This window comes from Leuciscus leuciscus (assembly GCF_965113295.1).
Source record: "Leuciscus leuciscus genome assembly, chromosome: 19".
Lineage (NCBI taxonomy): Eukaryota > Metazoa > Chordata > Actinopteri > Cypriniformes > Leuciscidae > Leuciscus > Leuciscus leuciscus.
The window spans coordinates 12,367,763-12,382,359 of record NC_138743.1 but is presented as its reverse complement, the minus strand read 5'-3'; the positions used below and the strand labels follow the sequence as shown (position 1 = coordinate 12,382,359).

Genomic DNA, 14,597 nt, shown 5'->3' with positions numbered 1-14,597 from the left:
TGACTTGATCTTTAGTTGTTTGACCCCTAGAGTGAAGGTATGCGTTCACCTTGAGAACTTCATCTTTGTTTCCAAACGCAATGACTTCAATTTTGTCTTTGTTTAACTGAAGAAAGTTTTGGCACATCCAACTGTTGACTTCATCAATGCATTGGCACAGGGAGTCAATGGGGCTGTAATCGTTAGGCGATAGGGCTAAGTAGATCTGTTTGTCGTCTGCATAGCTGTGGTAAGCAATTTGGTTCTTTTTCATTATTTGGCTCAGTGGGAGCATGTGGTTGAACAGGAGTGGCGCAAGAATTGAGCCTTGAGGGACTCCGCATGTCATGGATGTCTATGTTACACCAGAATGTGTTACTGTAAGGGCAGAAGAAAAACAAATGATCCGTGGTCTCTATGTCCTCATCACAGAATATATAGTTAGTTAGATCAAAGTTAAATCTACGTGAGAGGAGGTCTCTTGAAGGATATATGTCATTCAATACTTTGAAGTGAAGCTCTTTAGCTTTTGGTGATAAAGGTAACTTTAAGAAATCTGTGTGTAGTTTCTTCAGAGAAGAATGATTGAAGATAAGAGAAGCAGCGTTTCGGCTGTATTGCACTGGGTATAAAGTTATAGCAAAGAGATCACGGAACACTTTGTTTTGCAAAGTCCTACTACAGAACTGGTGACCAGCAATCATCAATTAAGGGAGAAGAGGGGGGTTGAGCAAATGAGTGCATTTTTTGCCATCAAAAGGAAGGCAGAAGAGACGCTTTGGATAACCATATCATAATGTTTACGATTGCACTGAAAATTAAATTTTGTACCAAAATCTTCAAAAGATAAAACATTGCCATAACTGTCCAGTAGATGTGTGACAGACCAAATGTTGTTTTCCATCCATTCACTGAAATACAGGGACTTATTTCTAAAGAGAATGAATCTGCAATGATGGGTACATCATGGGGAGTAAAATTGTGTTTGTGCAATAGTTTCCAATATAACAGAACTTGAGAATGAAATGCAGACAGTTTGTTTTGGAACATCAAAATCACAGCGTAAAAGTAAATCAATACCTCCAATTTTTTAAACAGTTCCCTGGAGACACAATACCAGAAGCTACCATTGTTTGCTAGAAAGCATCTTAACCATTTAGTCTTTAAAGGGGAAATGAAACGTCCATGTTTTGGCACTGGTAGTAGCTACATATATTAGAAAAATCACCTTGCCAAACATTTTATTTAAAAAAGTTGGTAAAACCACAGATATGACTAAATTATTTTCGTAATTTCTAGCTATCTATCTAGCTAGCGAGTCGCCATTTTGAAGTGACGTCACAGCCTACGTAAGGGGGTTGGTTGGTTCCGCTGGTGAGTGAAGAGAGTGAAGCGTTACTGGACCGGACTGAATACGCAATTGATTTGAAATGGAGGAAGACGAACTTGAAAGACCTGTTGAGCCCGTGTGTCCCATTGCTTATGCATTTGAGTCGATACGGCGTGGGAACCGAGCAGTGGTACGTCGCTATGTCGAACAGCCGGTGATACATGGCCGTAGCCAGATATGAGGTCACCTCGGTCCGGACCTCGGTCATTTTTTTACATTCAAAAATAAAATTTCAAGCTCTCTGAATGATTAATTAGCCGTTTAAACCACCTCATATGAGTGTTTGCAATTCATTTTGCTGCGAGAATCTAGCGCAGTGAACGGTGCTTGAGAGCGCGTTGTGAGGGCGCGGGTGCGATCCAGTGTTGCCAGATCCACCTAATGGAAAGGTGGCAGTAGTCTTCTGGACTTGTTTTTCTGATTTAATGTCACACTTTATGAAGTTATTAAAGTGGAAAGTTGCATGTTAGGGTTCGTGATATATTAATCTTATTTCCAAAACACAAGCTTTGAACTTATTTCGGATTATTATAAAAAAAATATATATATTGTTGCTTGTTTTTCGTAGCAATATCTGGCAACATTTTACTGTCGGCATTAATAAAAATAAAAAAAGCTTATAGAAAAACTGTAATTGCTGACAGGAAGATACCACATTCGGTAAGACAAACGCAATGATCATCGTGATTATCTGTAAGAAATGTATAACACTATCAAAAACAATAGCATAATACAGATCTGTATGTTACAGAATCAAAAACAATAGCATAATACAGATCTGTATGTTACAGAATGAAGCAGGAAGACGGCTTTTTTATTTTGTCATTTCAGTGAGCCAAGGATTGAAGAGTAGTCCACACACACACACACACACACACACACACACACACACACAAAAGCTATAACGTTAGCAAATAGCCTGTAAATAGTTTGTAACATGTCTGTAAAATGTAAAACATTATATTGAATAAAAAATTATTTCACAAACATCTACAGTGTGCAGTTTGTTAACATAACGTTAGACTTCGTCTTTTTGTCTGGTACTAATAAACTTCACTAGCTAAACACTAAGTTAGCGTTATTTAGCTAGTTCATGCTTACAGCTGTTAGCTAACAATGACTGTACCTAACGTTAGTTGTTCGCTGGTCGACCAGCACGCATCTTGTTAACGAGCCAGTGTGATGCAAACATGTATGAGAGGTTTGACATGATAACATGATAGCAGATGAACGCTTTTTATGCGTAGTTTAATGTTAAGTTTTATGTCTTTCACTGCGTTTTACTGAACTCAGCCCAGAGCCTTTAAAGCCAACCAACCCCGTGACGTCACATGTTAGAATACTGCACAATGGCGGCGCCCTGGCCGCGAAAGATATAACGTTTTTTATTTTTTTATTTTATATGTTTACATTTGTCATGTTTCTTATATAATTGTTGATTATAGTGGAAATCCATTTTGTAAATCATGTAAACTTGATTGACTGCTTCATTTCCCCTTTAAGGTTCCATTACAATCAAAGTCTATGGCTTGTAGCCCACCATCTTCATAGTTTTTCACTATAGCAGAGAATGTCTAATAGGAAGAGAATTGGCACTCTCTGGTTACTTCCGGTTTCTGGACTGGCTGCAGTAACACGTCTCTGTCCATGCGGGGGCGCTCGCAGGCGAGTGCAGAATGAATGGAGGTCTATGGCGCTATACCCCTCAAAATACACTTTTCTCAGGATATAATTTTTTGTCTAGTAATTTGAATGTTGTATTCGAAAGGAGATGCAAAGAAATTACACACTGCTGGGTGTTAGATTTTTTTAGAGTCACTTATTAGCTTTAAAAAGTATTTTAAAATGTCAATGACGTCATACATATCGTACGACCAGAGATACTGCTTTACGGCAATCCTTCAGTCGCGTTGGTGCTTTCGCGCTCTGCACTTTCTTTTCTCTCGAGGCATCGACAACACAGCTGACACAGGTAAATACACGTGCTAGAAGAGTTTTTGTTTTGTTTGTTTCTGGTCCCGCTTCGGATGCCACGATGCCATCAAGCTGTATCTCTGGTCGTAATCAGTCCTTCACTGACCAATCAGCGTTCATTAGCAGAATGCTAGCGTGTTATGGGCAACAACAACTCAACCTGTAAGAAATCGAAAGGACATAAGTACTCGTTCATTCAATTTTCGACCTATAACCCATGTTGAACTTGCAAATCCTACAATAAAATCTGAGATTTCTCAACGGCAATCGGGTGAAAGAGACAAATTTAGCCGTCTAGCCCCATAGACTCCCATTCAGTCTGCACTCGCCCGCGATCACCTCCAGTGGAATTCTAATGGAACTGCAACCAAGATCGATACAATGAGGCTAATAGGAAGTGCCAAGGCTCTCCGTAGACGGGCTCTGACTATAGTCGCTTTTTTCAGATAATCTGGTTTTGTTGGGGATAGACAGAGAAAAGGCTGGGTAAATACACCTCGGAAGGCTTTCCATTTTGGTTATATAGATGCGACCAAACAGAGAAAGATCTCTATTTAACCATCTGTCTAATCTTGATTTACATTCATCCATTTTGTTCCATACATTCAATGTTTCACTCAACTTAGTATTTTTGGTTATATGTATACCCAAGTATTTGACTGCAGTTTTAATAGGGATACCATATGCTGCCTCAAGGTGGCAGTCATGTATAGATAACAACTCACACTTTTTCAGGTTCAGTTGTAACCCAGAAGCTTTCAGTAGCCTTTGGGACCTGCTCTAAACTTGAGGAATGCCCATCAACGTACAAATGAGGGGAGGCATTGCGACTCCACGCTTCAGTTGTGTCGCAAAAGTGGATCCGTACCGTCTCATGGCGTTTTAAAAACGCGGCGCTCCCATTGAAAACAATTGAAAAAACACGCCAGCCGCGTGAAAAAAATGCTTTGGTGGACACACGGACTAAGGCAGAAATTATGTCTGATTTCAATTATTACTAATTCAAGCCACTCTTGTTTTAGATTATTTTTATTATTATTATTATTATTGCATAAACGTTTGTCCTTCACAGATTATTCACCCTGTCTTGATTCACAAGCATGACAGACCACAAGCATGACCTGATTTGGATGAACAAAAAACGAACAGTGACCGAGAGGCTGTGCCTGTTGAGAGAATGCGTACTTGAACAAGGGAGTTGTTTCCTATAAATGCATGCTTATTCTGTCTTCTATTACCTGTTTATATTGTTGTAAAAAAAAAAAAAAAACTGATATTGCTCAGCTGCTGATCTACACACACACACACACACACACACACACACACACACACACACACACACACACACACACACACACACACACACACACACACACACACACACACACACACACACACACACACACACACACACATATATCAGTAGTGGGCACTCCTGCAACGTCTCACATACTGTTTAGGATGGATAGTATGGATATTGAGAATTTTTGTGTACAGTTTTCTGTAATGAAATTGTTAATCTGGTTTTAGTTTTCATTTTTATCATTTAATTGATTTATTTAATTTAGGAAGAAAATGCCTTCCATAATAACTGATTACACTGATTAAGTAGGCCTAATCCAATTCCAAAAATGTTGTAGGCCTACTTGCAATTAGAATATATTACAGGTTAAAATGCTCATAATCAGGTTACAGTTACTTGAATGGATCACATAACTGAAAGTATTTGGTAGGCTATCAGACTCATTTGGGAAAAGGGGTATCGGTGCATCCCTAATTTTTATTGTTGATAAAATTTATAAAACAACATTTCCTTACCTGTAAATCCATACTTGTTTCTGAAAAAACAAGGGTTTCCACAACACACACATGGTTCAGCAGGATAGCAATGCTGATTCCTAATAGGTATTTTAACATTTTCCCTGAAATTGAGAAAAGATACATTCTTAAATTCAGCATGATATGGAAATTGCGATTGTCTTTTCTTTCCTATTGTGATGTACATCAGAGTGAAACGGCTTCTTGAACAAGTAAAAATGTATGGATCGTTAGATTGTTGTCCTGTCCCATCTCCCACCAGAGAAGAGATGTGGTTGCACGAGGAAGGGAAACTTGCAAGTGCACGAATATAGAAAAACAAACAAAAACAAAAACTGGAGCAGACTACTGTACTGTACTACTGTAGGTGGTAAACTTGAGCAGCCGTAATGGCATGAGACATACATATTAGTTTCGACCTAAAATACCAAAAAAATGCCTTTAAACTGATAATAATATAGGCTACTGAATTATCTAGCCTACTTTTCTTTTTTTTTTTACAAGATAACTTCTTTTTAATTCTTCTAGCTTTAGAGATTATTATTCATTTTCCGTGTTTTGGAGATTGGTCCTTAACTTAGAAACTTAGAATAAACAAGTATAAACTCAGATATAACAAAAAATACACATAACTTAAGCTAATATAGCTGGGCCTATTTATTTTAAACCTCGCCACCTCATATGATTTTTAAACAAAACAAAATGTGTTGTTCCATCAATGTTCAATAAAAAGATATACATTTTTGTTGCCTATAAATGGACTGATGTTTTTGCCTAACTGGGGCTTCTTTTGATTGTTATGCCAACTAAAAATTTAATAAAACATACAGTAATCCCCCGGTTTCACAAACTAGGCTTAAGCCTAGTCCCAGACTAAAATGCATTATTTAGCGGTTTTAACTGAAAACAAGTTGCACTGACATATCTAAAAATATGTCAGTGACATTGTTTTGTCTCAAGATGCACACCAGTAATGTGTTTTTCAACGGCACGTTTATAAAAGCTACTTAAATGCCCTAATTGAACTAATGCCTAATCCTGGCTTAATCTAAGCCTTGTCTGTGAAACCAGGCCATAATCAAATATCTTAAGTTGATTATACTTAAAATATGCCTACTGCAGGATTTCTAACAAAAGTATGTGTAGTTATACCTTCACTAGCCATGTTTCACACATGTGGTAAAGGTAAACTTCAGAATATTTCTTCAGAATGTGGATTTTCTTTTATTCATCCAGGCTCTGTCATATAGGCCCTATGAGTTTAATAATGTCATATTACAAAACACAGGTTATATGATCATGAACATGAGTAACTGCTGTAAAAAAAATCATACTATAAAATTATATATGTGAATGCATTGGTTAAATCATTAAGTAAAAGCAACATCAAGATAAAGTAATTGTATATATAAGTAGTAATTTACACTTTTGAATGTATGCATAACAAATCAAAACAAAAAAAGAATAAGAAGGAACATAGAATTCTTACCTTATAACAACGCTGATATGATGCCCTGAACTGAAGTAATCTGTCTGAAGATCTGAGGTTTTATTTCCTTTGTGAGATCCTCCTACAAAACATTCCCCTTACACTTTTTATCCAAAAGTTTCCATGCATTTCTTAATGATGAGTGCATCTTTTCAAAGATGATAATAAAGACTAGCTTAAGTTAAAGTAGTATCAGATTAACTCTTTACACTCTTTACAATGTCTTGCAAAAGGCATGAAAACATGTTTATTTGTTTGTTTGTTTGTTTGTTTGACCATCTTATAAATGATGTGGCAAGGTGGGGTAAAAGGCTCACAGCATTGGGAAAAAGTCACAGAGTATTGATACAAATACTTTGGCTAGTATTTATACGCTCAAAACAATCCCTTTAGCAAAGTTTGTACTATTTTTGGTTTGTTTTTCGTAAATAAAAGAATACATTTTTTGCTCAATAAATATACTATCATTAAACTATGTTCATTTTATAAAATATAGAAACAAAATTATTTTAAAAAAGTAAAGATTCTGAAGGCTTTGAAGGAGATCCCATTATAATTTAATAAAGCTTACAGTAGGAACCAATAAATATAAAATTTTATGATATGATATGATTAATATATTTTTTTTAAATAATATTGTTTCATTATAAATATTGTGATTATCTCTAAGGTCATAAATAAAGCGCTATATATAAATAAATTAGGGTCTGGATGGATTGATTTCTGAATGGTTGGGGAATGGCCAACGTACTCCAAAAAGACTGAGCACAAGGAGGTGGCAGGCGGGTGATGATTTGGGTGAATTGAAAGGTCCTTTTAAGGTGTGAAAAATCACTTCTGCAAGATATGTGGAGTTTATAACTGAACATTTTCTGCTATGGTATAAAAAGAAGGATAGTGCCATCTGAAATAAAATGGGGGGTTTTCCCATGCAGGACAATGCACAATCCCATGCTGCAAAAAACACACACACAAAAAAACACCACAGCAATAAAACTGTTGTAAAATGTATTTATACACCTACTGTAAACATTTCTCTTTGTGAGCTTTAGTTAGAAGAGGAGGAAATGCAACTCTGCCAGCCAGCATGCATTCTTGAGACACCAGCAGCTTAAATGACCTGTTTGCTGCTCAACAGTGCCATTTTTATAGCTACACTTTTAATACAATTAATTTGTTTGGAGAAACTTTCATTAATAAGCCTTTATCTGACCAAATTCTTCTTTGCTCTAAATCACTTTTCACAAAATATTAGTTGTTTTCATGCCTTTTTCCAAGACATTGTACCATTTCATGCTTTCATCTTTAGAAAAAGGTTTTACCCAAGAAGACCTGGCAAACTACTTGACAAACCTGTCTGAGATTGATAGGTTGTACCCAGTTACCTAAAAAGATATGAGAAATACAACAAACATACACCTTCTTTGAAAATTTTTAATGTTTATTGTTCTGAATATATGTCACATGCATAATAATTTGGAACACAGTGTATATTGACACATTTTTCATGAATATAGATTTTTTTATACCAAAGTGGAAATAAAGTGTAAAGTGTAATAAAACACACGCAAGCCTTTCTGCTAATACGTTTTCTCACTGCCTAATACCTAAGAAAAAAAAAATATATTGTTTTGAATATGAGAAGAAGATGACTGCTTATGTAATGACAAGGAAAAAAGGAAATGGACAAGTGATTTAGTTTCTGTCTGACTGCATTCCTGTTTATTTTTTTATTTTTTTTAAATAAAAAATGGTTACTGTCAGCATGGGGTTTTCACCAGCACGGGAATTAAAAGTGCTGGATCTACGTGCAAACAGTCTCTGTTATTAAACTAACTCAAACTTACTCTTATACAGGAAATAGGAATACAAATATAAAGAGCAAAACAACCACTTATTTACAAGGAGGATTCACAAGGACATAAAAAAATGAGGACTACTGGTAGATATACACATGGAGAAACACTAGGGACAAAACGAGGTAATTAATAAAACACAGGTGTGATACATGAGGGCAAATCAAACCATAGTGACAAATGAACACAGACAAAAGAAACTGATCTTGAAACAGTGGAAAACAACTCAAATAGCCTACACTGAAAAAAATGATTCTGACCCCTTGTAAATGTTACATGTTTTTATCTGGTTAATTTCACTGATTTTAATGTGTTATTTAATCCTACTTATTTTTTATTAATAATTTTCAAATTCACTGCCCTTGTTTAAAACAAGTTAATTTCATTAAATTAAAAGTAATTAGAAAAAAAATATTTCCAGATACACTGTAAAGTGAATACGCTATATCTACTCAATAAAATTGTGCAGATTACAAGCAATATTATTAATTAAATGTAACACATTAGAATTGAGTAATAATTAATCAAATTAATTCCTTAAAAGTTAACCATTTAAAAATGTTTAAACAAAAATATCTGAATAACAGACAGACGTCAAAGATGAATTAAGAACTCTTTATTTTGTATTGCCAACACTGAAGACACCTGACCCACTAAGCAAAATGATGTCCAAAATACGTCTTTTCAACGTCTTGGTCACAAAAGTCGGACGTTGAAAAGACGTCCACTGAGGAGCTAGAATGAAAGTTTTTATGACGTCTTTTTTTGACGTGTTCTGCACGTCCGATATAGACGTTCATGGAACCTTCGTACAAGGTTATAACTAGTTCAGATGTGGCCATTGTGGACATATTTCAACATCATTTATGGTCTCATTTAGACACAGTTACTTTGACTATTGCTGTCAGATGATCTTAGTGAGAATTAACAGAGGTTTAGATGTTGATATTTGTTTAATTTGAAGTGTCACCATTTTGGTGAGTGTTTGCTTTAGTTGGCCTCTTGGTCCCCGTTCCTTTTACTTTAACTTTTATTTGACTGCTTTAACTGTGTGTTTGTAAAACACAATTTTTGTGGCAGAGAAAGCCAATAATAAATAAGATCAGCTGTTTTCAGCTTATTGATGATGATGATGAAATCATCACAAAAAAAGCATCTAATGTTGTCAGATGCTTTGGCATTCATAACCACCAACCTTGTGGAACTGCAACATGATGTTTTGAACAAATGTATCATGTAAACACACAGACATCAATATTTTGCATATGATTCACAACAATGGTGACAATCAAAACAAAAAAGCTTGGGAATTAAGGATGAGTTTTGTACTATGAAAGCTACCCATCATGCATTTCAGCATGAAGCTTTTTTTATTTTTTATTGTCACCATTGTTGTGAATCATATGCAAAATCGTGATGTCTGTGTTTACATGATACACTTGGTCAAAACATCATGTGCACATGCTTTTTATACACCTTCAAATAAGTGATCATTTTAATGCTTTTGGAACCAATATTGCAGTTCCACAAGGTTGGTGGTTATGTATGCCAAAGCATCTGACATCAATAGATGCTTTTTTTGTGATGATTTCATCATTAAGCTGAAAACAGCTGATCTTACTTATTATTGGCTTTCTCTACCACAACAATTGTGTTTTACAAACACAAAGCAGTCAAATAAAAGTTAAAGTAAAAGGAACGGGGACCAAGAGCCCAACTAAAGCAAACACTAATCACCAAAATGGTGACACTTCAAATTAAACAAATATCAACATCTAAACCTCTGTTAATTCTCACTAAGATCATCTGACAGCAATAGTCAAAGTAATTATGTCTAAATGAGACCATAAATGATGTTGAAATATGTCCACAATGGCCACATATGAACTAGTTATAACCTTGTACGAAGGTTTGATGAACATCTATATCGGACGTGCAGAACACGTCAAAAAAAGACGTCATAAAAACGTTCATTCTGGCTCCTCAGTGGACGTCTTTTCAACGTCCGACTTTTGTGACAAAGACGTTGAAAAGACGTCTTTTGGACATCATTTTGCAGCAGAATCACTGAAGGACAAAACCGTAATTTTAAAACCGTAACTTTAAGTCACCATTATGGGAATTAGTGTGTGTTTTAGTTGGGCTCTTTACCCTTAAACCGTTAACTTTAGATTTTGTTTGGCTGCTGTACCTGAGCTATAACTGTAAATGTCTTATAAATCGCATTAATATTTTCCTACACAGTTTATAAAATATATAATATTTTATTTTTATATGTTAAAAAGACATTATAGTTCGACACTGTCACCTTGTCTGTTCAGGCTTTTATTTTGAAAAGCGCCGTTCTTCTTCTTCGGAAAGTTTTTTGTGACGCTAAAAACTTCCTGCTACTCTCTCTTCACAATGTGGTGCTCACGCGTCGTCGGAAGAACGAGCTCCGAACTGTGATGGTGTGTCGAGCTAGAGAGCATGGTAGCTGATGGCAGAAACTCTTTGAATTAGCGCCCTTGGAGAAGCGGAATGAGGTATGAAGGAAATGTGTGGAGTTTGTATTATCAAAAAGAGATTTTGTTTAAGGAAAAGAGAATGTCAATACTTCATTTGTTTAGAGGTTTTTTGCACATTTCATCAATATAAAACATATTCTTTCTGTGAACAATTACAATATATTGTATTTCATTTAAAAGAAGCATGTGATATTTCATTTGTCATGAAGGCTTAAAAACATATTTCATTTCATATTGGTCATCTGTTGAAATGATTTATTGTGTGTAAACATGATTCATATGCGAACATAATATATGTGCAAATTATTTGTGAAGCTACATAGAAGCATTTTGTATTTCTTCTGTTTCTTCTGTAGTTTTCACGGTGTTCATGGTCTTGTGATGCATGGTGCTCATTGAGAGGAAGAAATAAATCGACACCCGTTTGAAACTATCTGCGTCTTGATTAATATATCCAAGGGGCCGCTACAGTGAAAACTCAACGCTGCACCAGCCCTGCCGTCCCCGGTGAGAAGCTGACGCCATCACATCTGAGGTCCATCCACCAACCTAATACCATCCAGTTTACTTCGCTTGCATCCAACTCATGCACCCAGGCAAGACTTAAAATGGACAGCATGCTTAAGGTACAGCTAAAGCTGCAAAAAGAGACACTGGATGCCAAGGAGCAAAAAAGCTAAAAAGGGACAATTTCTACACACATCCTTGCAGCATAACTGAAGTGACTTAAATAATAATATGGTATTATAAGGTCAAAATATCTTGCAAGCTAATTCTCAGTTCCTAACGCTTCTAAAATTGGTGATTATTTCAAGAAACTAGCTCATGCGCTTGGGTAATGTCTATTTATGAAAAGGTAGAAAGGGAGTTTTTTGTTGCTACTACTGTTTTAAGCTAAAAATCCTTTAGATGTCCATAATCTGTTAATGCTCAGCATAAACATTACTCTGTGGTAAAAGATAACTACAGCTTACAAGTGAAAATTTGGGCGTTGGGCAATCAAAGGCTACACTCGACTTAAAGCAGCAGCACAAACAAACAAGATGTCACTTAAAGACACCCCATGCAGGTCTAGCTCACGTGAAAGAAAGCTAACAGAGAAAGGCAAAGAGATGCATGACCAAGACACCAGAAAACGTGAGAAAGCATTTAACAAGTCCTATGATTCTTGGAAGCTTGTAGCAAGGGAGACTAGGACAAAATTAAAAACCCTCTGTTCATCAGAAGACCTTATTGAATTACAGCAAGACATTCAAGCAAAGCGTGATGACGTAAGCAAGCAGTATGAACCTATACTTCGTAACAGTAACACCACACCAGAGATTGTAAAGAAAATGGATGCCTGTGTTACGCTAACAAAAGACATTTGTGACCTCATAAGTATTCGTCTAGAGACCGTTAACCAAGATTATAATGATCAACTTGAGAAGGAAAGGGTAAGAGAAACATTAAACAAAGATGAATATGGGTCTGTCTTTGGCCACACTAAAACTGAAACGGTGAGCTCAGTGGAGTCACCGGAGAGACTGAGCAACCACTCCAGCTCAGCCAGTACCCACAGCAGTAGAGTAGATGCACAAGCCGAGCTTGCGGCTAAGCTGGAACAATCAAAAGCCATGAAAGAAATCCAAGCTCAGCAAGCACATCTCCAGAAGTTAGAAGGTGAATGGAAACTTAAAGAGGCAAAAATTTTAGTAGAAATGAAACAAAAAGAGGTGGAAATGCAACAACAGTTGGAACAAGAGAGAACCAAATTGCAGCAGTTACAAGCAGCAAAAGATGTTGCCATAGCAGCAGCTCGTGTGAGAGCATATGACGATTTTGAAGGGTTTGAGAACCATGATGAGGTGATTAATGACACAACTAACTCTGCTTGCTACAGAAAGGAAACTGAACCTCGATTAAATCCTGATGCTGCATCATTCCAACCTCACCAAATTGCTCCGGAGGTGACAATGTCCCAGGAGTCTGTCAGTCTAGCCCAAGCAATCGCCAGCTCGCTAAGCATGAACCGCTTGCCTGTCCCTGAACCAACCATGTTCCGTGGTGACCCTTTACAGTTTACAGATTGGAAGATGTCATTCATAGCTCTTATTGACAGAAAACCCCTCCCACCAAGTGAGAAGATGTTTTATCTAAAAAATTATCTTGCTGGAGAGGCGCGCAAAGCTGTAGAAGGTTTATTTTATCGAGATTCGGAAAGCGCATACAATGGAGCATGGAAAGTCTTACAAGACAGATATGGGAACCCGTTCATCATACAAAAGGCTTTCCGAGATAAGCTCATGAGATGGCCAAAGATCAACACAAACGACCCACTTGCACTACAAGAGTTTGCTGACTTCCTCCAAGGCTGCACTGAGGCGATTCCCCACGTCAAAGGACTAGCTATCCTTAACGATTGTGAGGAAAACCACAAGTTGCTCAAAAAACTACCGGAATGGATTGTGCGCAAGTGGAGTCGAATTGTTGTAGAGGAACTTGATTCATCCGGAAGCTATCCAGATCTTGCATGCTTCACAAAGTTCCTGAGCAAAGAGGCACGGATAGCCTGTAACCCTATTGCTTCTCCATTGTTGATGAACTTCAAGGCCACAGATGAAAGATCACCAAAGAGAGCCAAAGCTCTCAACACAAATACACAAACTAAGAGTTTCACTCAGGAGAAACAAGAAACAAACAGCAGTAAACCAAAATCACTGTGCTCTGTCTGTAAAAGTGAAGCTCATAACATCACCAAGTGTCCCATCTTCGCAGCAAAGAGTGGTGAAGATAAAAAGGCATTCATCTGTGAAAATCGGCTCTGCTTTGGGTGCTTGAGGAAGGGTCACATGACCAAAGATTGTAAGAGACGACACACATGCAACATATACAGCCGTCGTCACCCAACCTGCTTGCACGATGACAGGAAACAAAGACCTGTGGAAGCAACAACGAATAGCTCCACTTCCACAGAAAACCATGCAAGCTTGGAAATGCACAAGGTTGTATCCCATGCATCAACACAACGTGCTTCTGCTACCTCAAGTATCGTCCCAGTCCTTGTGTCTTCAATACAAGAGCCACACAGAGAAGTACTTACGTACGCAATACTGGACACACAGAGTGACTCAACGTTTGTCTTAGAAGATGTACTTGACAAGCTGAATGTTGATGCCCAACCAGTAAAATTTAAATTAAGTACTATGACGGCTATTGATACAATCATATCTAGCAAGAACGTCCATGGTCTACAAGTACGAGGACTGCACTCTAAGAACCACATCCAATTACAGCAAGCCTACAGCCGTGACTTTATCCCGGTGGACAAGTCTTACGGCCCAACGAAGGAAACAGCTTTACTCTGGCCTCATCTCAGACATTTGGCAGATAAGCTACCACCCCTTCAAGACTGTGATGTAGGGCTCTTGATTGGCTATGACTGTCCAGCAGCACTAGCTCCTCTTGAGGTTATCATTGGAGACAGAAATCAACCGTTTGCACAGAGATCAAAACTAGGATGGAGTATCATAGGCTCATCAAATCCTCACCTAGACAGACAAGGAAGTCAGAGCTTTGTGCATCGGCTCACAGTAAAGGAACTG

General features: G+C 37.2%; 1 protein-coding gene across 5 annotated transcripts in view; it reads right to left on the bottom strand.

Annotated features, from left to right (window-relative positions):
- The window catches only part of LOC309482689 (adhesion G protein-coupled receptor F4-like), a 75,062-nt gene extending 68,365 nt beyond the window's left edge, over positions 1–6,697 (bottom strand). For 4 of the 5 annotated variants that reach the window (XM_082148180.1, XM_082148182.1, XM_082148184.1 and 1 more), the window contains exons 1-2: positions 6,314–6,341; positions 5,162–5,265 (exon numbers count right to left, since the gene is read on the bottom strand). In XM_082148180.1, coding sequence (XP_082004306.1) covers positions 5,162–5,265; positions 6,314–6,326 — 117 coding nt within the window. In that variant the 5' untranslated portion in view covers positions 6,327–6,341. Of the gene's footprint in view, positions 1–5,161; positions 5,266–6,313; positions 6,342–6,650 lie in introns of those variants that run through there. The other variant, XM_082148181.1, reaches the window with a different exon arrangement.
- Between the last annotated feature and the right edge of the window lie 7,900 nt (positions 6,698–14,597).